General features: G+C 37.5%; 1 protein-coding gene across 3 annotated transcripts in view; it reads right to left on the bottom strand.

The window, feature by feature from the left end:
- The window catches only part of rbks (ribokinase), a 39,548-nt gene that overhangs the window by 11,212 nt on the left and 2,783 nt on the right, over positions 1 to 25,553 (bottom strand). For all 3 annotated transcript variants that reach the window (XM_086095716.1, XM_086095715.1, XM_086095717.1), the window contains exons 3-8: positions 18,352 to 18,484; positions 17,105 to 17,168; positions 16,134 to 16,196; positions 14,507 to 14,671; positions 7,058 to 7,149; positions 1,846 to 2,034 (exon numbers count right to left, since the gene is read on the bottom strand). In XM_086095716.1, the coding sequence (XP_085951842.1) occupies positions 1,846 to 2,034; positions 7,058 to 7,149; positions 14,507 to 14,671; positions 16,134 to 16,196; positions 17,105 to 17,168; positions 18,352 to 18,484 (706 nt within the window). The remainder of the gene's footprint in view (positions 1 to 1,845; positions 2,035 to 7,057; positions 7,150 to 14,506; positions 14,672 to 16,133; positions 16,197 to 17,104; positions 17,169 to 18,351; positions 18,485 to 25,553) is intronic.

The following is a 25,553-nucleotide window of genomic DNA, read 5'->3' as shown; positions in this document are numbered from 1 at the left end:
CGAGGCCCCCAAATATTTATCATGTATATAAATGACATTTGTTGTGCCTCAAAAATATTCAAAAGTGTCTTATTCGTCGATGACACAACTCTCTACTATTCAGGAGAGATCCTGAAGCAGCTTCTGACTACTGTGTAGAATGAACTTAACACGTTAAAAAATTGGTTTGATATGAACAAATTATCACTAAACTTAAAGAAAACAAAGTTGATAGTTTTTGGTACTAGACACATCACACAACAGGTCAAAATTATGATAAATTAAATTGAAATAGAAAGAGTGTATACAAATTAATTTCTTGGAGTAGTTATTGATGAAAAATTCACACATAGATAATGTCAAAAGGAAAATGTCAAATAATATAGGAATACTCTCTAAAACTAAGGATGTCTTGAATAAGAAATCATTATACACATATTGTTTTTTTTATTATTACCATATCTGACATATTGTGTGGAAATCTGGGGAAACGCATATCAAACAAATACTGATCCTGTTTTCAAACGGCAAAAAAAGAGCCATAAGAATTATAAACCGATCAAAATATACAGAGCCAACTCATTCACTATTTATTAAATCAAATACAATGAAACTTTACAACTTAGTTGAATTTAAAATTGCACAAATCATGTATAAAGTACACAACAATCTACTCTGCCACAGTACTCAGAAGCTGTTTGAAATTAGAGAGAGTCCTTATAACATAAAGGGTACAAGTGTACAAAAAAATTAAAACAAGAACAAATATTAAGCAAAGGTGTGTTTCTGTGTTAATTTGTGGAATGATTTTGGAACTGACCTGAAAAGATGTCAGTCACTTGCTGAATTTAAACAATTGTTTAAAAGCAAAGTTTAAAAAAAGTACGAGCTGTGAAAATATATGCTGTAATTTCTTTGGATGTATCGGTATGAGTTTAATGAAAATTGTATATGTGAGAATGAGGGTATGATTTATAAATGTATTATGGTATATGCCTATGCACTTGTGTATATGATTAGGTTTATACATTTCCTTTTGTTGAAATACATTACCTTATTATTTTATCAACATAAAACGAATAAGGGATAGGACTAGATAAGTTTTTAACTTCCTCCTACCCCTTTTGAACATATAAAGTATTTTCTTTCTTCCTATTCTTGTTTTCTTTTTTACTTCAATTTCTATTTTAGACTTGTAATGTGTTTTCTTTGTGTTTATATGTTCAATAAAATCATAAACTAGTGTCATACATTGTTTTCTTTAAAGACAGAACAAGTATCTTATATTTCTGTAGAAACAAATAAATAAAAACGCACCAACATAAAATGGTTCCAACAATTTGCCTTGAACTAGTAAGGATTAACTAATTAAATAAATGGAACTGTAATATACACTTTGAGAATGACAGTAATTTTCAAAGCGCCATTCAAATGGTATTACTATAAACGATGTGCATATAAATATTGAATTATCAAACTAACTAGTAGAATTGTGGAACAAAATATTAGCTATTAATTATCATTAATAATAATAATAATAATAATAATAATAATAATAATAATAATAATAATAATAATAATAATAATAATAATAATAAGATTGGCTGGCAACTAGCTGGTATATTTTGTGGAAATCAGATTTTTGCATAATCCAAATGAAATAATAATAACAACCTCTTTCTCTGATATTCCTGCAATGATGATGATGATGATGATAATAATAGCAACAACAACAACAATCATCATAATCTCAGTTTGAGATATTGATTGTGAACCAAAAAGGATTATCGCAGCGATAGTGAATTCTTGGAATCAGATGTTGAGAGGAAGTCACACAGTATGTTACTAATGACGTGTCATGCTTACTGTGGTGTCGACTGCAGTGACTGGCGTTGTCGGCACATGTTTCGAGGTGGAGTCTGGTGCCTTGAGCACCACACATCCTTGGGCTCCCAAGGTGATAATAACTGTGCCGCATCCTCGCCTCAGCAGCTCCCTGCCGGCACAACACGCTTCCTCCACGTTATTCACTGATAAACCCGTCAGCAGCTCAGCCTGGATGGAGGCACAAGATGAGAAATGTATTGCAATTATTACGAGGTGTAGTGTAAAACGAATGGAGTAGAATACTAAAGGCATTAATATTGTATTTAAATAAGCATGTAATGCATCCCTTGTCAATCTCTTTTGTGTGAGCCATTCTTTGAATGAGTCAGCTTCTAATTACACCCTGGGTGCAGTCAGACAGATTTCTTGTCGAAGCTTTTCTCAATACGTCAACACTAGTCTGTAGCGCTAAGATGTTTGATGGGAACGTCGTCTGACTGTGCTGCTGCATCCGGCAATCAAACAAAATGGCAACAAAGCAGGACTTCAATTCAAAATATTAAAATTAAGGGAAGTACAATAATTCTTCGATGATAATCATCACACAAAAGTCTATATAATAATAATAGTAATAATTATTATCATTATTTAAAAAGATAAAATTTGCTTCACACAACACACAAAAAATAGCAATTCATGTTTTTTTTGCATTGCATCTACTGTAATATGATTTATTTATTTATTTTGTTTATTTTAATAACAGTGATGGGGTGTGTGAAAATATTTGACTTATACTCAATAAAAAAAAAGTATTTATTTGTAGACAAGTGTGTTTGATAAAATTGTAAATCTAAATTAATAAATATTAGTAAAGATCTAACAAGATAAAATAAGGTGAAGATTGTCGTGCAGACACAGAGTCTTGCTTTTAAGTTGCCAAACAGCAATTCATTTGGGCACTTTATGTCGTGTAACAAATAGCCTGTGTGGGTTGTATCCGAGACTGCGGAGGGAAAATCACGATGACTCGTAAAGGACGATGACTCAAAAATTGCGTGAGCACCCATTGTAATGGATTTCTGACATCTGACATGTATCAGCTTGTGAACCAAGGAAGCCTAGATTACAAGGAAAATGATGAATGTGTTCTTTGTAAAAAGTCAAATTGCTTGTATATTATTATTATTATTTTTTTGTATTCACTTTCAACAAAACTGGACACAACATGCGGTCAAAGCCTAATCAGACAAACCCTTGTGACAAATGTTGCACCCAATCATACTCAGTCAGTCTCAAACATTGAGTGAACATATTAGCAGAGCAGCCGAATGTTGCCTTGGGCATTTCAATCACAGCAGGCCTCTTTGAATGATTAGGCCATGAAAGTCCTGACAATTGTTAAGCAGAACGGCTGCCTGCAGCCAAGACACTTACCGGTATTGTAAGTGGATCACACTAGTGTTTTTTTTTTATAATATTTTTTTTTTATGGAAAATTTTTGAGAAGCATTAACCACCTACAGACTGGATTATAAAATAACGTAAATGCTTATGTTTCTTAAATTTAACCTCCAACATATTCCTCAGCAGTCTTTTTCAACAATGTGTTACATACAGTTTATAGATCAGTGGTGTCCAAACTATGGCCTGGGGGACATTTGTGACCCACTAGCCCCTTTTTTTTTTTAGAAGCCTCCGGCATATACAAAGTATTAAAAATGACATTTGACACGGCCCACAAACTGAAAAAAGTAGAGAAGGGATGGTATAAAAAAAAGAAGTAAATTTCTCTTCAAAATACCGCGGTGAGAAAAGATCATTCCATTTTCTTTTACTTTCTGCTCTTTCAAGGTCTGATTCATGAAAATATCACATAATGATCCTCAAATAACAGTTTTAAAAATTGGTCATCTTAGTACAGTTTGCACTTTTTTTGGTTCTGAATGTTGATATGGGATTGGGCTACAGTAGTGGATCTAGTTAATGGGATACAAGGCCACCTCAAAAATCATAAACTATTTGCCGTATCACCTTTAAGAGCCTATTGTGCAGCAAACTAATTAGAAAATATAAATAATATGTATAATAGTTTGCTTGATTGATTTGAGTATGTTTAGTACATTTTTGTCAAATAATTTTAAAGTGGCCCTTGTGTCCTTCTATTTTTCTGTATAAGGTCCTCAAATTAAAAGCTTGCACACCCCTGTTTGCTAAATTAAAAAATAAATAAAAACATTTTAGCAAGCTACTTAAATACAGTAGATCATTTTACCTGTCACACACGCACAACCACATTTTTAAGAGCACATTTGTCACCACTTGCAGCGCAGTGACTTTGTTTCACTATTTCATTTAAGTAGTTGCACACTATTCTCTTTCATCCTCACAATTGGGCTGAAGATCACTTTTGGCAGGTGAGATCGTCAGATGGATGCGAAAGATGACATGGTCCCTCTAATAAAGCACTTTAACATCTTATGTGGGCTGATGATGAAAGGAGAGCCTGTACTGTGTCTTGCTTAATCCGCCTTTGCCCCCCACCGCCATCTGCACCCTGGTTCAGTGAGACCACACATGCATACAGACACAAGCGCACACACCTGGACGGTGTGCATGCCAGATAACCTCGCGGGGAAGGGTTCAAGCAGGACTGACACTAGTGTCAAATGGCGGTCTGATGATCTGATCTTTCTTATGTTTTTGTGCAGTGTCAAAGTGAACAATGACCTTGGACCAGTTCAAAAATAAACTAGAGTGTATCAATGTTTAAGAGCCTGCAGCCATGCAGTTTTGTCAGGCGGGAAAAAAAGAAGAAGAGAAAAAGCGTTTTGTTAGTCATTGGCTTCACACCAGGGCATTAATCTATTCCCCGGAATCCCTCTGTGTGCAAGAAGAATAAGACCACGTTTAAGTTTCTGCCTATCGTCATGTGTGAGTAAATGCTCTCTCACACACACACACACACACACTAACACGTTCCTTTGTTACAAGTGAGGCGCAATTAAAGGTGTTTGTGCAGTATACATTAAATACACTACGGAGGTAGATGCTTTGAAGACAAATAAATTGTACATTCAAAGCCAAGAAGATTTTTTTAGCATCTTTGTGTAATTGTTTTGATCAATTCTATTATATTGAGGACTTAAAAAAAATATGTATATCTCAAAGGATATTAACTCATTCACTGCCATTGACGGCTATTGACGTCAATAATTCATTTGAACTATTTTCATTAAATTACATGTTTTTCCACTTTTGTTAACAAGAGTATGAAAACCTAGAATTGTTTTATTGTACATTTAGGACAGATATAAAATTGATGATTAATCGTGAGTTAACTATCAAAGTAATGAGATTAATTTCAATAAAAATAAAATAAAAGATTATTAAAAATTAGGAGCGTCGGGCGATTACATTTTTTAATCGCAATTAATTGCATGACTTCACGAGTTAACTCACAATTAATCACAAATTTTATATCTGTTCTAAATGTACAATAAAAAAAATTCTAAGTTTTCATACTCTTGTTAACAAAAGCGGAAAACAATGTTAAACTAATAAAAATAGTTCAAATGAATTTTTGACGTCTACAATAGTTCAATGAGGTTGAGGTAAAGTCACTCAAATGCAGTCGACTGAAATCCAATAAAAGGGATATATCTAGTACATAAATATTATCAAAAATAAAGAAATATATAAAATATGCTCAGTTTGGATTTACGATGTTAGAGAAGTATTCATTTAAAAATGACTACCTTCTACATGCATCACTTTGGTCAAGCAAATAAAGCATTACAGAGGATGAGGGTTTTCTTGTTAAAAGAAGAACATCACACATTTTTGAGGAAGAGAAAGGGGGTGTATGCTTTTGTATCAACTGTATATAAATCAGGGTTATCCAAACTACGGGCTGGGGGCTATTTGCGGCCCACCGTCCATTTTCTCGCGGCCCTCAGCATGTATAAAGAAATCATTTTTGACACGATATGCAACCCTATTTTTTGTCTTTTATCTCAGTGCTATTTTAATTTCTAGTTTTAATAGTGATGATTGCATTTTATATGCATGCTAGTTGATCTGGATATCTGCATTCTTTTTTTCCCTATTGTTTTTATCATAGTGCATTTTAATATGTGAAGCACTTTGGGCAGCGTTAGTGTATGGAAATGTACTATATAAATAAATCGTGATCTTGGGTGTTGAAAAAGTGGGGTGTTAACAACTACTACTAATCGTAAATTAGACTTTAGCAGCTTTTCTAGATATGCAAAGAAACTATTGACAACAGTAAGAATATTAAAACTTGTATTTTCTTAATTCCTATGAATGAAGATATTTCAGTTTCAGAAGCAAAAATTAAGATGTAATTGGTGATCATATCACATTAAAAATTGTCGAAGATCCTCAAGCAAATTCTGCTTTAAAAATGTTCATCAATTACGCTTGCTTTGGTAAAAAACATGTCATATCTACTTGAACACTATTCTCAGGAACATTTTTGACTTATAACAGCGGAACATATAGCAACAGCCCGTAACTAAATACGGACTAACTGGAACACTTGGCATGTCAGGTACAGGTTTTTCTTCAAAAGTTACCACCTTTGCACTTTAAGATGACTGTGGCTGTTTTTACTCTTTCGTCACTACTCCCTTTCATGTCCACACACCTGGCCATACGTCGCTTTTCTGCTCTGCAACACTACACCAAATAGCAGTTCCCATGAACCCCCACGGGGCGGCTGACTCATCCAAAAGGCACATCTGCCCTGTTTTTGTTATTACAATGATTCCCAGCTAAACACACCCACTTTCACTCATCTGTCACCACCCGACGACCAAGACGTGAGGTACCATGACCGTAAAAGGGCGGAGATACCGATTCCCAGCGTCACCACACAATGTTTGCGTGTACTTTATGTTTAAAGGCCACAATGAAACTATTGATGTGCTAGAAGTGTTCATGATACAGGAGATAAACTGTAGGTGAATCACTGTGGAAAGGTGTGTGTGTCTGCATGGGCTGTCATAACTTCTCAGATTTCCCGGCGCCACACAAGTCCTTAAATGGTGATAATGTATAACAATTAGCCTACATTTCTGCAAGCTTGCACAACTATGTGCTCAAGTAAGAATTTGCCAAACATGATGAATTGGTCAAATTTAAAGAGTTTTAGGGTGTTTCTCAGTGAAACTGCCGATTAATGGCTAAGGGTAAAGAATGCAAAACTTTATGTTTGTGTGATTCATCACCTCAGACTCATTGCAGCAAAACACATCAGTGACTTGATAGAAATCAGGATCCAAGTCAGGGATAGCTGGTGCCGGGTTGAATATTGTCTTAACTGCAACAAGAAGAGTTAGTAGTCAGTGTTATTGATAATGTGATCTCACATTTTAATACATTTTATTTGTGATGTTTTATTGTATTAAAATATAGTATGCTTTATTCTTCCTTACATCAAGATTCATGAAGCATTTGTAACCCTTGCCAGAAGAAAACTCCATAATGTAAGCTGACTCGTTCAAAGTTGTAATACTTCAGCAGTGTCCTACTTCTGTACTACCTTATACATTTACTAATTACTTGCTGATTGTTATTAATGACACTTATCAGTCCTTCTAAAAGCAGCTTGTGACCTCAGGGAACCGTACTTGAATAAAGCGTAATTGCACATCCACTACAGTAGATGGCAGTGACGCTCTCATTGTCAGAGATTGTGGAATGAGTATTAACTCCTCTGTAGAGGTGCACTTATAACAATTTTATAGACAAATGGTACTATTTAAAGTGGCGGCAAAAAGTTGGGGGCTGCGGGCAGGGCGAAATATTTCCTTCTTTCTGGGGAAGCGTAACAAAAAATAAGTGAGAAAGTGCGCACTGTCCTATATGGAACATAAACATGAGCATAAAATAGATCCAGAACGTGCTTTCATCGAAATACTATTATTTAGCTTAGACATTGTAAATGTATGCAGTCAGTACATTTCCACAATAGAATAATACATACTGCTTTTTCAGAGATTTACAAACAAGGTCAAGAATTATCTTTATTAAAATGTCAATGGAATAAAACATAAATTACTGCTAGGGATTGCTCTACAGAGGAAAGCTGAAGTGGAAAAGCTTCTATTAAATGATTAAATTAGCATTGGAATTTTTTTTAACTTGGAAACAGACTGGTTGGAACAACCTCAGATCCTGGAGATGTAACCCTTGAAATTCCCAGGGCAGCTCAAGTGTGTTTAAACGACCACATACAGTCGACCTATACATTCAATGTGTGAGTGAGATGCACTGTGACCTTTTGTGTTTATATTTAAGAGCATAGCAGAGATGATTTTGTAATCCTCTCTACGAGTTGAACATCACAGTCTGATGCATATTCATGAGCAGCAAGCATTAATGCATCTAATGCTGCGATTTCTTTGTGGAAGTGAGGATAAGCCCAGCTTGACGAGGTGATTAATGCTGTACACAAAATAAAGCCACATGCAAATGTGTGCGCATTTATGTGTTAGGTTTATGTATATTCCAGGACGTCAATATCAAAGTCTGCCCTGTACAAGTGTGTAGCCAGTTTGTGAGTGTGTGTGTATGTTTGCGTGGGCACATTGGAGAGCATCTGCGTGGGTTTGTATTGGGCTTGGGCCACCTGGCGCTTTGAGGTAGACGTTAGGTGGAAATAATGGCTAGCACTTCAACACACACAATCACAACGATCATGTCACACATGACATACTTGCCCTTCAAAAATATTGGAATAGTTTGGCCAGTTTGTGGGTTATGAAGATTTGAATTTGACATTAACTCTTTGACCGCCATAAACGTTATAAAACGTTTAGCATAAACCTAGGGAAGGGCGCCGAGGACGTTAAAAGACGTCCCCTATGTTTTTTTTGTTTTTTTTTGAAAACGGGTGCAGGAAAGCCTTGGGCAGCTGTGCTGAAAGTATCAAGCAGATCTGATTAGTAAAAGACTCGTTTTGGCCCCTAGAGGGCAGCGATGACTCTCTTTGCACAAGGTTGGATGGGCCGCCCACCGTGGGCGTCAGTAGAAGACGTGAGGCGGAGCTAGAGTGTTGAGGAGACATGGCTGAATAAGCCACAATGACCAAGCAACCGGTTGCAAGCAGCTCACGCTTGAGCATTTTTTTCAAAGACGGAAAGCATCAATCAATACTAAAAAGCGCATTGATGTCGACGATGATGATGACTCCGAGCTTGACGCCAAAGTTGGAAGCCTTGACGCGACTGTTATGATCACGTAGTAAGCCTCACCGGCTAAGCGCGGCTAGCGCGGCTAGCGCTGCTAAGGCCGGAAAACGCGCACAATAGCCGACCGGGTACTTCTACACAATCGGACATTCGATCGGGCGATGGAGAGTTGGCATCGACCAATGCAGATTGATGATGATGATGATGATGACTCCGAGCTTGACGCCAAAGTTGGAAGCCTTGACGCGACTGTTATGATCACGTAGTAAGCCTCACCGGCTAAGCACGGCTAGCGCTGCTAAGGCCGGAAAATGCGCACAATAGCCGACCGGGTACTTCTACACAATCGGACATTCGATCGGGCGATGGAGAGTTGGCATCGACCAATGCAGATTGATGATGATGATGATGATGACTCCGAGCTTGACGCCAAAGTTGGAAGCCTTGACGCGACTGTTATGATCACGTAGTAAGCCTCACCGGCTAACGCGGCTACCGCTGCTAACGCCGGAGCTTTCACATGCGGACATTTTGTCGGACAATGAAGAGTACCCCGAGTCCAATGCATATTCATCGGAGGAGCGGGTACAGTCTGATCACGGAGAAGACACTGTTTCTGGACTACGATGCCACCATGAATGGAGTGGATAAAATGGATCAAAACATCTCTTACAACCCGGTGTAGCAACTGAAGGACACGAGGAAGCGAGACGTAACGAAACCGTAGCATGATCCTGATATTAGACTTGATGGCAACACACACTGCAGTATATACTTGCTATTCCCCGGAAAAAACGGCCTGCAAGAAAGTGGAGCACGCGAAGAGGCAATCTGTTGTGCAAATGCTGTTGCGTCTCCTTGCACGCAGGAGAGTGTTACAAAAAGAAAAACTGTCGTTGAAACATCCACATATTTGTAAATAGCACCACAGTTGCACACATTTGTAAATAGTTTGCCAAATTGTTGTCAAATTGTTACACTGTTGAATGTAAATAAACGTATTTTGCTATCAAAAAACACTTTTTCATTCTTGGTGGTAGTGTTTTATAGAAGTAAAGCACTATTTAGGTGTTTGTGGCATCATTCATGGACAAAAAGAAGTGTAAAATTCACTAGAATGCATGAAATAATATCGTTTCACTAAAAGCTTGATTTCTCCGTATTTTGGTCCAAAACAGGCGAAATTGGGTCAAACTAGCCATTTTCTATTGTTGATTACTAAAGAACGGAATAAGGTAGAAACAAATTTTTTTTCTGATGAAAGATGAAAGTCCAATCTTTCATTTGGTAGTACGTGTGTTTCCATAGTCCAAACAGAACATTTTCTGTGGACCTTGAAAGATCAGTCAAAATGCTTAAATCGGCTGGCACTGACGGCATCCCTTTTCTGAAAACGTCTGGCAGTCAAAGAGTTAAAGGCCCATCAGGCGGAACCCCGATGAAGACTCCGAGTCGAAACGTGTCGACAATAAATTCCTCGCTGTAATAGCAAGTGCCTCAGCTTCTTCATATCTTATTATCATCAACCCCAAAAATTTTTTTGACAATAATGTGTTATATGTGATTTCACTAATCTAGACATGGAATTCTGATTAATATTACATTTGTGAAATATGACTAAAATCCAGTCGTTTTTATCCATCTCAGGGGGCGGCCATTTTGCCACTTGCTGTCGACTGAAGATGACATCACAGCTGCTCAAGGCTTAGGCCATGACCAATCACAGCTCATCTATTTTCTGAAGCTGAGTTGTGATTGGTTGTTACCTGGATTTTGCTGCTTAACTCATATTCCGCTAACGCAATATTAACCAGAATACCATATTTAGACTAGTGGGGCTGCATAGAACATATTATTGTCAACAGGTTTTTGGGGGGGTTGACTTCCCCTTTAGTAGAATCATCCTGATGGTGCGGCACATCTTAATGTCGAAATGAAGCTTCATGAAGCAGTTGCGATATTTTTTCTCTCTCACTCCTCTAGATGGTGTTCTTGGTTTAAAGATAAAAGCTGGTCGCAATGTCAAGGCCGGCGTGCACCTAACGCAAATGAGAGATGCCGCTACGATTGCCTGGGAAAAGGCTACATTCCATTCCACAACGGCACAGAATAGCGCAAATGCCCCGTTATGCTCAATTCTTCTCGCACTAGGAATGAAAATAGGGGCAGGCCCATTGTGTTCAGTGATTATGTATAGACCAAATCTACCAAATGGACTCTCCTTCACCAAAACAAATAAATATAAATAAATAAAGATTCTGCCTTTTTCTGTTCTTTTATAATTATCAATAGAAAAAAGGTCAGTTGCACAGAGTGCAGCCTTTCATCCCCAGTGGACTCACAAACTAGCGGCAATATATTTTTATTTTATTTTTTTCCAGAGAAAGTGCATGAAGTGGGTGGGGTATTTGTGTTTGGCTATATGTCCATGCACCACATACACATAGTGAAATGCTGTCTCTATGAGTTAAAATGCTTTGTTTTAGCTTTGGACTCTCATTTATTTTGCTCACTCTGGACTTTGATTCTGCTAGTAGACGCAAGCAGCTGGCTGCGGCAAATACTCGCTGCCGAGTGAAATAGATCAATGTTTTAATTTGTGGGGAAAAAGCCCATATGTTTCTTATACCCACTTTCAGCCGGTACGGTATCTACAGGTATATAAAAAAATTACATAATTCTGCTTGTAGTTAGAAAATTGCTATATCACATCCCCTCAAATTAGCCAAACCTTATTAGTTTGATAATACTATTAAAAAATGTGGATTTGGGGAATCTTTGACTGAAGTGACGCATGCGTAAACTATTATTTGTAAAAATCACCAAGTCATGTACTAGTCTTACTCATATCGTATGCTCATGTTGTCAATAGTTTTGTCATTAGTTTGAAGTCATGGACTAAACCAAGGAGAGTGTAAAAATGTTATTTCCTCTATCTGTTCCTGGATCTTCCATCTGTGCCGTGATCACAGTGTTTGCGCCAAGTGTGATATTTCCAGCACTGATGGCTAATAAATGAGCCCGGCGCTCATGAAGTGTGCATGTAATCAGCAACTAAGAGACTGCTAAGGATGGAAGCTAATCAATATGCAGGCAAGTGTGGCTATTGTGAAATCCCAAATATGCAGATGCAGGACAAAATCTTCCTAGCTGATGTTGACATCATACTAGTGAGCATGTTGGTCTCATGTTGCTCTTATTCACTTTCCAGGTGTCAGTGACAACACATAAATCTACTTTTTCAAATAAACAAAGCAGCCCAGCGCCTGGCCTAGATGTTGAAATTCTGGGATGCACACAAACTGAGTCATGTCTGGTAGCCTTTACTCTAGATGCGTCAAAGCCTGTGCTTGAAGTGTAGCAAATAATGCTGACAAAACCTTATACAGTGTGCTATGAAACAGTTACATGATTTTAGAAAAACTGGGAATGAAAACAGGAAGATGGCGAGTACAGACGAGTGAGTCATCACTAAGTACGTAATAGGTTTTAAGTAGCTCTAATTAAATGTGGTAGGAAATACAAAGGGAAGAAAGTGGAGGAGGAAGGCAGGTTGAAGGCACAGGAAAAAAAAGTGAATTTACACATTTCTGAAGTTCTCTGGACTAAATTCATGCCATTATCTGATTAAATCAGTGGTTCTTAAAGCTGCACTCTGTAACAATTTGCAACAAATATCTTTACAATTGCCTTTTTATTTGACCATTTATTTTATCAAATTAGTAGATTAATACCTTAGCTGTTCAATAATTTTCAGACTGTATTCGGGTTCGTATTTCCCACCCTTTGTCTGCAGATGTGACGTCATGTGTGCGTTATGTATGTGAAGAAGGGAAAATGCAGTTAAATTTTTTCGACCACAGGTGGCAGTAACAATTCGAAATTCAATTTTATGCATCCAGTTGCTTTAACCTGGGTTAACCAGGGGTTCGGTGAGTAAGTCTCAGGGGTTCGGCAGAAGTCATATCCGGCTCAATTGATTTGTGATGATGGTACGTGGTGTGATTTATTATTGTAATCCCTTCAACTAACTATGTCGAGAAAAAAAAAGAAAGTTTGTTGGACAAATATGTGCAATATGAATTCACATGTATAACGGAATGTATGGTTTTCCACAGGGTTCAATTCTGGGGCCTCTGCTGTTTTCATTGTATCTCCTGCCCCTGGGTTCCATCTGAAGAAAACAGGGGTGGTTTTTAAAATGCATTATAAATATAGTGTTAAGTGACGGAAGTCAGCGTCTTAACTGTATGATTTGCAATGCCAAGTTGAGCAATTCTAGTATAGCATTAGCTATCTAGCAAAATTAAAGGAACACTTCCTTAAGCTGCATGGAGATGATGAATACAAGAACACAATGCTTTTTGAATTCAAGGTGACGAGAGCCAGATTCGACTAAGAAGCTACTCTCCCTGTTCATTTTGTTCACCAGTAAATCCTATATATTTGTCTTGAATTTGATTTTTTCCCCCCAATAGAGTAAAACCTTATTCTTCAATCTTGATAGTTGTTTCTGAAAGCTGGCATTTACAGTACATGTTGTCTTAAGCGACTGACATTTGCGTAATTTGAGCAGTACTTCATCGTTGGCGTCATTAAGTCTTCACCGCCAAACACATTAACACCCATCCTCCCCAGAGAATTCCATTTACACAATGCCGCGGTGCCACCACGTCGAGGTGGTTTCTTTGCCAAGCTCGTTCGCTCTCCTCGTCTCTCTCCTGCCACATGGTCGGTCTAATCACGTGGTATGGTAAGAGAGGGGGAGCGCGGTGAAAGAGGGTGGCATTCGGCGTGGCCATCTGGGTATCCCATCTGTAACACAGTTATGGCTGTGACGTTTTCGTTCTGGCAGCGTGCAGCCATCGATTACTAGTGACGGGTCATGACGAGAAGCTCCCCAGACGTCTTAATGACGCCGAGGGCTTCTAATAATAGGACGCTGTTAAAGATGACAAATTCTGTAACCTGGTCACCATGACAAGGAGGAAGCAAACAAGTACCCTGATGGTGCGATTGACGCATGTATTTGGAAATGTCGGATGTAGTTAGAAATAGAAAATGTATACTAAGGAAGACAAGCATTTTTTTCCACAATTTATCGGGTGTCGTCATGACATGCTTCTGCCCAAATAGGATGAATAATTAGAGTCCACTTTATACAACACACTGATGCCGACTCTTATCAGACAGAAATGCTACTTCACTGTTATGTAAAAAAAAACAAAAAAAAAACAACAACAAAAAAAAAACTGCAAGGCAGAAGTGAAGATCTGTTTGTTCACAGACACATTTTTAGAAATATGCTGATAACAGGATTAACTTTAACAAAAAAAAAACAAAGAAAAATGTTTTATGTCACATTTGAAGGGGTCAGTAGTGTTTATACCCAATAATTCCCATAATCTAGTACACTGTGTTCTGTGTCCAAAAATCAAACTCAGAAGTTGAAATCATGAGTACATAAAGTAGACATCCACTGACCTTTATTCTCTTGAGCCATGCGTAATGCCTGCAAAGAGATTTGGCGGGAAATCTCAAGCTGGCAAACCAGAACTTTTGCAGAACTGATGACTGGAAGAGCATTCTGAAGCTCCTTCTTGCTTATCAGCATGTTGGCACCGGCCACGATCACAATGGCATTCGCACCTGTTTGTAGACAAACATGTGGATTTGTGAGGATGAATGAGAGTTTCCAGACTCTCTGAAATTTGATTTACGTGACAGATTAAAATAGCATTGACATCATTTTCAGGTACACATTGGCTGTCAAATGAGATGGATGTAAATCAATTTACAGTATATTTGGCGTTAAAAGTGGGCAATATGTAGTGACGTTCTTGTAAGGAGCCATCTGTGTTTCAGTCAGTCATGAAGAACACAAATGAGTTTCATGTATTTTAAATCTAGTGTACAGAGAATTGAAATACTGTACACATAGTTTTTGGATGAATGCAAAAAATAAAAAAAATTATTTTCAGGACATTCATATCCTGCTTGCATGCTTATGTTTTTAGCATAATTTAGGACTAACTTGGAACCTATAACAGGTGACCTCTGGCTAAACATTGGATTAAATAATTAATTAACTACACACCCCTGCTCAAATGTCAGTTTTTTTGGGGGGGGTTTACCTAGACCTAGAGACATTATTTAAAAACTATATTTAGTGATGCCATAGTAAATAAAATATTACTGTATCTGCCTGCACTTTTACCCATATGGCCCTATTTTCATGCCTTGCACAAGTCTAGCACAGAATGTGGGTTACCTGTGCGCATGGATGGAGTTTTCTTTCTTTTTGTATTTTCGTAGATGGTGAAATTTGCGTTTGCGCCATTACGGGAGTCACCATAGTCACCGGCTTCTTTCCGACAAAGGAAGCTGCTCTCTCATTCCCTTTAAATCCAGGGGTAACTGAACTGTAATATTCCCAAAAAAAATCTTATTGCTATTTAGAAATCAGAAATGGATGCAACTGCAAATGTGCCGCATTTGCATCGCACACACATTTTGATTTTACTTGCAGTGGATTGTTCGTCATATGGATATGTTATAGCAAATTAGAAAACAATGATATGCATGGTTGGATCACTTGTATGTGTGAGTGTGTATTAACTGATAAATATGGCAAGCTGAGAATGTGCGTGTCTGTGTGCACACAGCAGTATGAACAGTGAGCAGTGAGAGTGCTCAAAGAAGATAGTTACGTGGTTTTTAAATGTGTAGAATTATAAACTGAAGCTATATTACCATACTCTCTTAATTTAAAGTGTACAAAATAATAATTTTCAGAGAGATCATGTGGAAGCATGGAGTAGTAGTTATGGCAATGACTGGCCATGATAGCATTAAGCACTGCATATTTCATAGCATTGGCAAGTTCTTTTATATATTATTGATTCTTTTAGCCCGCAATTAATCATAAAAAACCCACAAAATTCTTAAAATTTGCAAAAAAAAAGTGTTTGAGCAACAACAACAAAAATCGCAACTTCAAAATCAGGCATTTTAGCCCACAACAATTATTTAAAAAAATGCCTGTGAAATCCTGGAGGGACTGTTTTAAGATCTCAGCTCTGGGGTATTGGCTGGATTCAAAAGCCTTTACCTGCATCGTTGACAATGATGGAGGCAACGCCTGTGGCTGCATCAGAGGTCTGTCCAACGAAGCCTAAGAAAGTGAGGAATGATGAGAGAAAACAACGACCAAAATTGGGACTTTGATTCTAAAACCACGTATCATGAATAAATGTGACCCAATGCAGCTGAGCAGTGGGCTCTACTTTGCTAATTTAGAAAAAAACACTATTGATTACTCGTCAAATGGAGCCAGTCACTAACCACTTGTCACAAAATAATTCAGAGTGCTTTGACTTGCACAGTATTTGAAGGCTAGTTGTTAAAATGTGTCACATTTGCTAACCTGTTGCTCAGCAACAGCAACCGCTGGGCACTGGGCTGTACTGGAGGTTTTCCCCCTTCTAGCTTGAGTGGCTTTAAAGCATGTTTTACACACAGGCTTTGTCGTGTCCGCTGTCTGCATAAGATAAAGACTTACAGATTTGCATGCTTCTTTTTTTTCATTTTCTCTGTCTTTCATTCTTACGCACACGGCAAACAAGGCGCCACCCACTTTCGACCAAGAGGAGTGCAATGTTTTGACGCATGGACAGGTGCCTCTGTCACTGCCACTTTTAAAATATCGGTACTGAAAACACGTGGCAAGTTTTGACGGTGAAATGTTACGGTACATTCTTAGTAGCTTGTGCAACCCCATTTCATTTGTTTTTAGATATAGAATATTTCAATTTTTGAAACAAGCTGTTAGCATATAAATCCCAAACTTTTAGTCAACTCAGGACTACAAATGTTAAACACTGGATTCAGCGAGCATAAGCTATGCAAACTAATTTAACTTTATAAGCATAACCGTTTTTGGAAATATTGGAACTTTTTAATGCATATAAAACTCAGTGTAAGAAGAAACAATATTCCAAACGTAAACTAAAAAATGTGCCTTCAGATGTTGTCTTGGGAAACAAAATTTGGCATGCGATGCTACAAAACACCGCTGCTTACCTGTGTACACGCCATTGTCCTTGAAATTCTGAATATAACTGTCTCCAAAGGAGTCTTTACCAACCTACAATAGACAGAAGACAAAACGATTACAACAAGGAAGGTGTCAAGCAGGGTCAGACTTGGTTAGCGGCAACGTTTGAAAAGTGTATACTGAAATCTCAGATGGGTTGGATTTTCGTGTGCCCTGCCAGCATACTGGCATGGTGCCGCCGCCGAAAATGAGTAAAAACGAACACACAAAAGTCAACAAAAGCACACACGCGCAAACACACGACCAGCTGCGCCAAGCCTTGAAGACACGATTACCCCGCCTTTACGCCTCTTCATGCCCACCTCGCTTCATTTTCCTTTCTTCCGTCCACATCTGTAGCTACTTTGGGTTGCGGAGGGGGTCCCCACCTTGGCCCGAGGCACCTTCTTCGAACCCACGCTTTCCAAAAAACATGCCAAAATACGGGTACTTGTAGCTGTCTGTGATGATGGGTTGGGCTGGTATTGGCTGCTTGGCCCCATCCTCTTTGAAGAATGGCCTTCTGTCTTGGATGTTTTTGATAAGCCAGAATGTCTATTTTTGGGTTCTCCCCATGCCCGGAGAGCTCCTCCTGCACTGGCTTGTTATCGATCGGGTCTCTTTGTTCTGACAGAGGTGGGGCTCCGGTGCTTTAGTGCTTGGGTTGAAAGGCCACACTATGCTTACTGATCGGAGACTTCGGGTTGTGTCGTATGGGAATAGGCTTGTTTGAAGGCGGGCAAGAGTGGGTGGCGTATGCACGCAGTCTGGTATTGATCAAGAGAAAATGAGACATATGGAGAGTTTATGCCGTAAAATGAAGTTTTGGGAGTTGCGAAAAAGTTGTTGGACTATAGTCGCGGTAGACACATGTCTTAGAATTCATTAATGGTTACAATAACATTATACAGTCGAGCATAGCTCAAACCGCTAAGAAAAGTCCAAATAGTCCATGGACTTTTTCAAATGTTTAATTTTTCAAAAGAGAAACTGAAGTGCCCGCCTCTGATGATGGACAGATGAGCATTGTGTTAATGATCATGGGAGGGAGGACAGGTCCGTTGATGCCATCATGACACACATGGTGAGAATAAATTCTATAAAGTTTTGTGGACTTATAACTGCATAACGATGGTACTGTACATGCATCTGTCCTACTAATTACAAAATGCCTACGGTGGCGGTGTGGTGTACTAGGCACACAGTACAGACAGTTCCACAGTACTGTACATACCTTGGCGGCCATTGCGGTTTTAGCCCCCAGTCTTGCAGCTTGTATGCACTGGTTGGCCCCTTTTCCTCCAAAGCCAATGAAGAAGTTGTGGCCATGGATTGTTTCCCCTTCTTTAGGTAGCCTTGGTGACTGGCTGAGGGTGAAAACAAAAATTACTGAGTGCGATCACAAAGATGCATTTTGTCTTTCATTATCACTGGAAGGTGGGAACACATGCTTACACCAATAAAGACCACTGCAAATATTTTATGACTAACTCAGGCCAGGGGTCAACAACTTTTACTGTCAAAAGAGCCATTTTAGGCCAGAATAAAAAAACTGAAAATCTGTCTGGAGCAGCAAAACATTTGAAGTTTGTGATGAAGGAAACAGTTTTTTACTGTTAGTTTAATGTACTGAGGGCCCAAGAGCTAATTAGAGCTGCACCACAACACAAAAGTAGGAGAGCAGCATCCAATATGCAGACATTCAATTTCTTCTAGCTTTCCTGTTGCGTTTTGGGGATTTTTGTTGTTGTAATTTATCAGACTTCGTTTTTCATACATTTGGGACTTTTCTGCCTTTCCGTCAACTTTCTGACACTGGTGAACACATTTTATGGCAATTTTCTGCCTCTCTTCTTTTTTTTTTTAAATATTTTATGCTTGTTATGTTTATTTTTTTTACATTTTTTTCTGCCTTTTTGTGCTATCAATTTTCTGACATTTTGGGCAATTTTGTGTACATTTTATGGTCATTTTCGGGATTTATTTTGTTTTTGGACATTTTATGGTTACTATTTGAACATTTTCTTTTTTGCCTTTTTTAAAATCAATTTTCTGACTTTTTTGACAGTTTTTATGGTCATTTTCTGCCATTCTTCTTTAGTTTTTGGACATTTTACAGTTGGGTTTGAACGTTTTATTTACTGCCTTTTTTCAAATTCAATTCAGTCACATTTTTGGCAATTTCATGGACATTTATGGTAATTTTATGAAATTTTTTGAACCTTTAATCATTCATTTAAAAATATATAAATCATTAATTCATATAAAGAATATTTTTTTCCCTAAAAAACTAAAATAAATATGTGCAAAATATTATTTTCTACTAATTTTATTTATTTGTATTTTTTAGACATCCACAGCGAGCAGCAGCAGAGGGACTAAAGATACTTATTTATTAGGAAAAACTGGCCTAAGTTTAGGTTTATCTATCTTATTATTTTTCCTCATGTTCTTTTCATACATCAAAAAGAGAGATTTTACTTCAAACCCAAGTCAGGAATAAGAGATTCAGGAAATGGATGGATGGATATTTCTGTCACATTAAAGCATTATCTTACCAAGAAATATATAAGCAGGTAAGTATGTCCAAATGTTCCAAATAGAACAAGCAAAAAAGTTGATTGGATGTCAAACTTGACACTGGCAGCACCAGTAATAGCTGAATCATCAAGCTTAGTTTAAATGTTTTTTTGCCAAAGGTAAGTGCCCTCGCGAGCTGTCTGTCCTCCAATCATAAAACGACTGGTAGGTGAGTAATATGGGCAAGAGACAACAGCCGTATCATGCGTGCGTCAAGACGTTGCGGTTTGGCTTTCAGGCCAGAGCCAAAGGAGCCGCGGTTGGTAAAATGTTGTCATTAACTTGTTTTCCCTTTCTTTTAGACATAAATATGTGTGGGTAAGCTTGTTTGATGCAGGTGTACAGTAAATGCACTCAATCTCTGCATTTTCAGTAACAGACTGTGAGAACACTAGAGGCTGCTATAAATGCTGCATTGGTTTGTAAAAACACTAAAATGCCTAACGTTAGAACAGGATGTGAGGTCAGCAAGGCTGTAATGTGGTGAGAGGGAAATGGAACAAAGGACGAACGTTTAACGTTTATACACACGCACACAACATACAGTAGTCTGCTCCTTTTTATCACCTGTGTCGACATTGTGAGAGCCCAGCTGAGAAAATTCTATAAGAAAAGAATTTCCTGTCAGGGACAAAACGACCTCAGGAAGTTTTGCATACTAAATGAGATTTGGCATATTGATGACTGCGTGAGAAGCTCTGAAAATATATGCTAATAAGGAGTCTCTTTCAAGATTTTCAACTTTTTCATAGTAGAGGGTTGAGGTTGTTAAATACAAAAATAAAACTTGAGATGTAAAATTCAGGCGAATATTAAAATGTACTGTACATTAAACAAAAATGGGAGTTTGTATATAAAATGTGATGTTTTCACTAACAGATAGAATTATTTCTATTGTGTGTATGAAGAGTAAACAAAAATTAAACAAATAATGCCTAAAACGCAACCCCTGAACATTCTCTCCCACAGAAGCGAAGCAGGTGTTCTGCGACTTTAAAATCAGCGCTGAGTTCTCTCCTGTTTGACTGCCTTCATAAAATTCATGGACAAAACATATGTGTGCGCGCGAGTCTGTTGGCAAAGTACTCAAGTGTTTCCAGTTTTGCACACCCACACTGGACTTTGGACTGTGCAAACCTGAAAAACAGATAGATTTGAGAGTTTTTTACATCTATTAATCAGAATAAACAATTAAAGTGATGGAGGAAGTAAGGCTAAAATAAATCCAGAAGTTCTTGTTTAAAAAAAAAAAATCTTCAATGGATATAAAACGTCTACGCACGCACGCACGCACGCACACACACACACACACACACACACAATGTCTGCATTGGCCCCAAGTCAGCTATAGAATAAATAACAAAATTCTGCGACTGGGCCATAAATCACTGAATAGTTTAGGTCCTGGATACATTAAAGAAATGCTGATTGAATATAAACACAGTAGGGCTCTGAGATCTTGTACCAGCGATCGAGTGAGCACTTACCCCCTTATTAAATCACAAAATTAGTATGGCTAATCAAAAAAAATTGTTGATTTGTTGGGGGGGGGGGGGGCTGCAATCTGAGTTAATTTTCCATGACCACACGCAAGCTTGATGACCTCCAGACCTGCTTAATCAAGAAATCTTTTAAATAGAACCTGTCTAACAAAATGATGTCAGACAAAAGATCTCAAAAAGCTGCAACAAAACACCATGATCCAAATATTTTTTTCTAAATGTGTAAAGACTTTCAAATGTTCGTCATGCAGGAAAAAGGTTTGAACTTATTTTATGTTGTTTGTTGGTTTTATTATTTTTATTTTGATGAATACCAAGCCAAGGGATTGCAATAATATGAGCTATCAAATTTTACTCAAAAGACCCCAAGGATCAACAATTACTACACTTCTCATGCAAGCTACTGCTCACCTGACTACCATACCCCCCAAGTAATTGAAGTGCCAGCAACAGTTTGCTTTCAAATTACCATGACAACCAGGGGAGCAGAAAGGCTAAAAAATAAAATAAAATACTCGCTTGTCAGTTACGCAGACCCACACACTACCAAACAAAATTTCCCCCTTCACTCTATCGACAATTTTGCAGAACAATCCGAATCCAATAACCCTTTAAAGAGTATGCAACAACACTGCAGCTCTGGTTTGCTATTAGATTTGACATGATTGTGATTCTGTGTATTGTAGTCTGGTCACCGCTTTTAAGAACAGAGCTAGCTACAAAGACATGGGTGAAGAAACTCAGTGTGGGGCTGTATTCTGAATGGGTCACTTACAGACACAAACTATGTGGAGCGTAAGAAAAAAAAAGAGAAGCATTGCGCTAAATGGATGGAAACTATAGCAGCATTTCTTTAATAATATAAGGCTTATATTATAAGCAATTTGCAAAAAAATAAAAATTTTGTAAAATACTGTATGTCCCCTTTAAGCTTCAACCCTCAAATCCAGCTATTAAGAATTTATTCATGACCTCACATTTGATATTTCTCGTATAAGTGGGTAAGAGTGCAGGTTTTATAACTATGGTTTTAACTTGTGGAAGAGATGCACAATTGCACTTACTTCCTCTGTGGTCGGAAAATAACTGAGATTGCACTGAACCACGGTTCGAGGGGAAAACGTTTTTTTCTTTTCTTTTTTATTTTTTTTTCTTAAAGAGTAGAAATTCACTTTCACAACAAAACAAAGCACGTTGTGATTGAATTTGTCAAGAGCGGAGCATAAGAACAATAGCTGTCATACCACAGCTAGATTTTCCAAAGGGGAACGAAAATGCAAAAGAACTGTGCCATCAGAATTTGAGCCTCATTTGAACATATATTGTTGTGTACACAATACACTTGATTACGCTATGGAAACACTGTATAATTTGGTTAATTTCGGTTTTAATAACAGGTGAAAGGTGTCTACACAGTGAGCTTTGGCAGCAGGGGGAGCTGTATGTCTTTTACAATGGGTTTGACTCCTGACTGACTCTGTTCCTCCTTTATGTACACAGCAGCGTGGCTATTAAGCACAACTTTTTACAACATAACCTTTTGTGTTTGAGAGCAACAGCAGCATACCCATCAAGTGTGCATGCATTTATGTGTATGTGCCAGTCATTTGTACTGACACACATCTACTGACTTTTCAAGACAACCGGATTTTTCCACTTCAAAGCCATGCATAACACTTTGAAGGGGTTCAGATATATTCCTGTTAGCCTCTTAAATTAATTCACTTCACTCTCCTATCCGCTGTCTAACCTCCATCTATAAAGCCCCCCATGCCACACGACACACACCCACTTTCGCAACGCAGGCATTTTCCCGTTAGCCTATTATAGTTGTAATTGATAACTCCTGTCCTTGAAAGCAAAATACAAGGCAGCATTGGTAGTTAAATTGTTAATGAGACAAATTAAAGACTTGAAAAAAGGAATAAATCAGGTCTCTTAGCTTACCTAAAACACTGTTTTTTTAATCTTTTTTTTTCACTTTCAGATTGTACCAAATAATAGAATTTATGAAAAATGTGTGAAAAAAAAGTCGCTTTTATGTGGAGGGATCCTCTAAAAGGGTAAAATGTCATCATATGAGCTGCTGTCTTTCTTCTGAAAGTTTTTGACAAAAGCGGGTGACAAAAACTGTTTTCAAACGACTGGCGTGAGATGAACAAAGGATTCTGTTTGGCTCTTTGAATCTTACAACCAAGAAGGCTGATGCAACATCAACACTTAAGGACGTTCATACATAATTAGCTATAATCTTTAGATCTTCAATCCGACATCATCTGTCAAAAACCAGAACAATTATTTGGGCTGTCTGTAACCAGTAAAACTGTCTAAAACAATAAATCTCAAGACAGCAGATTGCTATTAACTACTTCTATAAAGACATAAAAGGAACTGTTTGGACATAGATCTATGCTGACAATGATTAATCTACGGCACGAAAGTTATGAAGCTAAAACATGTTATAGATTAACATTTCAAGCTTTTAGGACAGGACATGAAAATCCAGGAGCAATAACTAAATTTAAACTACTTCCTCTATTTTTATGGAGGCAGTTACAAGCCATGACAGAAAAATATTTTACATAAGCTTACAGAGCGAGTCAAAAATAAAACTGCTGATGATAAGTTGTGGTTATTGTTATTAATAAACAATCATTTGAACAGGAACACACTGCTTCTAACAATGACATAATCAGCAGTTGGGAACTTTGAATGGCATCTAATATTGTGTGATATACATATTTTTTGTACAATCCTAACTTGCAATTGCTCTTAATAAAACATAATTATGTTATCCTTATATAAAATAGTATAACATATTTGACATAGCAGTCACTTTAACTACTTACTATGTGCCACGACACACTTCTTCTTTTTTTTCTTATAGCGAAGTCAAAAGCAAAACTCTAAATTAAGTACAGTAAGTAGAACAGAACATGCACATACTAATGATTAGAACAGTGGAATGGACACCGTAAAGTGAGGAGCCCTTACATTAGGACTTGCATTCCTCATCCCTTATCACATTAGTACAATTCTTGTGAGTGCAAAGGTCGAGTATTATTTATTTTACTCTTGCATCAATGAAGTTCGGGATGTTACGAGGTTAATTAATATATAACCGTCAAGAGGTTTTATATTGGCAACAGCCCAAGTTCACAAACCAAGATCCATAAATGCATGAGTATGGTATGGAAGAACATGAAAGACTGAAACCCATCAAACAAACACTGCTGATGATTTGCTGAAATCACTCACGAAGCCACACCCCTTAATGGGACACATCAACACACAAATGTACTACAACGTGCGTTCCACTTTTGGCTTAATTATACTTTGCAAAGCCAGTTTATGTCTTATTTGATTTAATATTAGAATCTCTCTTGTCGTTGCACAGTGTACAATAAACTTTGGGTAACGTCCTATATTAGTGCAAAAGACAATTATACACAAGAGAAATATACACATAGTTCCACATCTTGAAATAAAGAATAAATAATAAGGTATAAAAACATACAAATATCTCAATTATATTTTGTCGCTGTTAGACATAATCCGTGTATTTTCAACTTTTCACGGAAAAAAAACACACCATCTTGTTTGAGTTACCAAGCATCACATTGCTAAATATGATATTATACCTCACAGTATACGGTATTGTTCTCACATACTGTTGTGCACCAACACATCATAATCATGTTTAATTACCAATTTAATTTGCAAAAAAAATCACAAATTGATTACGCTGCTATTGGTTAGAATGTCACAGACATGTCGCCGCAGTGCCCATCATTGCGCCGAGCCCCAGATAGGAGAGAAAGGGATATTTGACTAATTTTGCAATTTTCAGCAGTAAAAAGTTAATATTTTGTCTATCATGAATTTGATAAATCATTATTTTTTTCATGTACAATTAACACCTTTATAAAGGCATTTTGCCACCTGCTGTTGACTTAAATTGAAATCATGTGATGAGGGATCAGGTAACAACCAATCACGGCTTACAGTACCTAATGTTTTGTTTACAAGTTGAGCCTCAACACATGTGATGTCATTTTCAGTCGACAATAAGTGGTAAAATGCCGTTACCAACATAATTCCGTGAGGCTCCCGCTAAATCACAAAGGGGTAGTGTCCAAGCTCTCAAGCTATTTTTATTTTAACACATTAAATTGGTCAATAATTTCTAAAATAACAGATCACATTACCATTAGACCATTAATTTTGATTTGTGAAAAAATATTACATACAACATATTTGGACATTCAGGTTTCTGCCTGAGAGCTATTTATATTTTATACCATTTTGGTTATTGAAGTGTTACATTATGTATGTTTTTATATTTCATAATAAA

Source organism: Leptonotus elevatus, chromosome 14 (genome assembly GCF_054856555.1).
Source record: "Leptonotus elevatus isolate MCC_2025b chromosome 14, RoL_Lele_1.0, whole genome shotgun sequence".
Lineage (NCBI taxonomy): Eukaryota > Metazoa > Chordata > Actinopteri > Syngnathiformes > Syngnathidae > Leptonotus > Leptonotus elevatus.
This window is presented reverse-complemented; position numbering and strand designations above follow the sequence as displayed.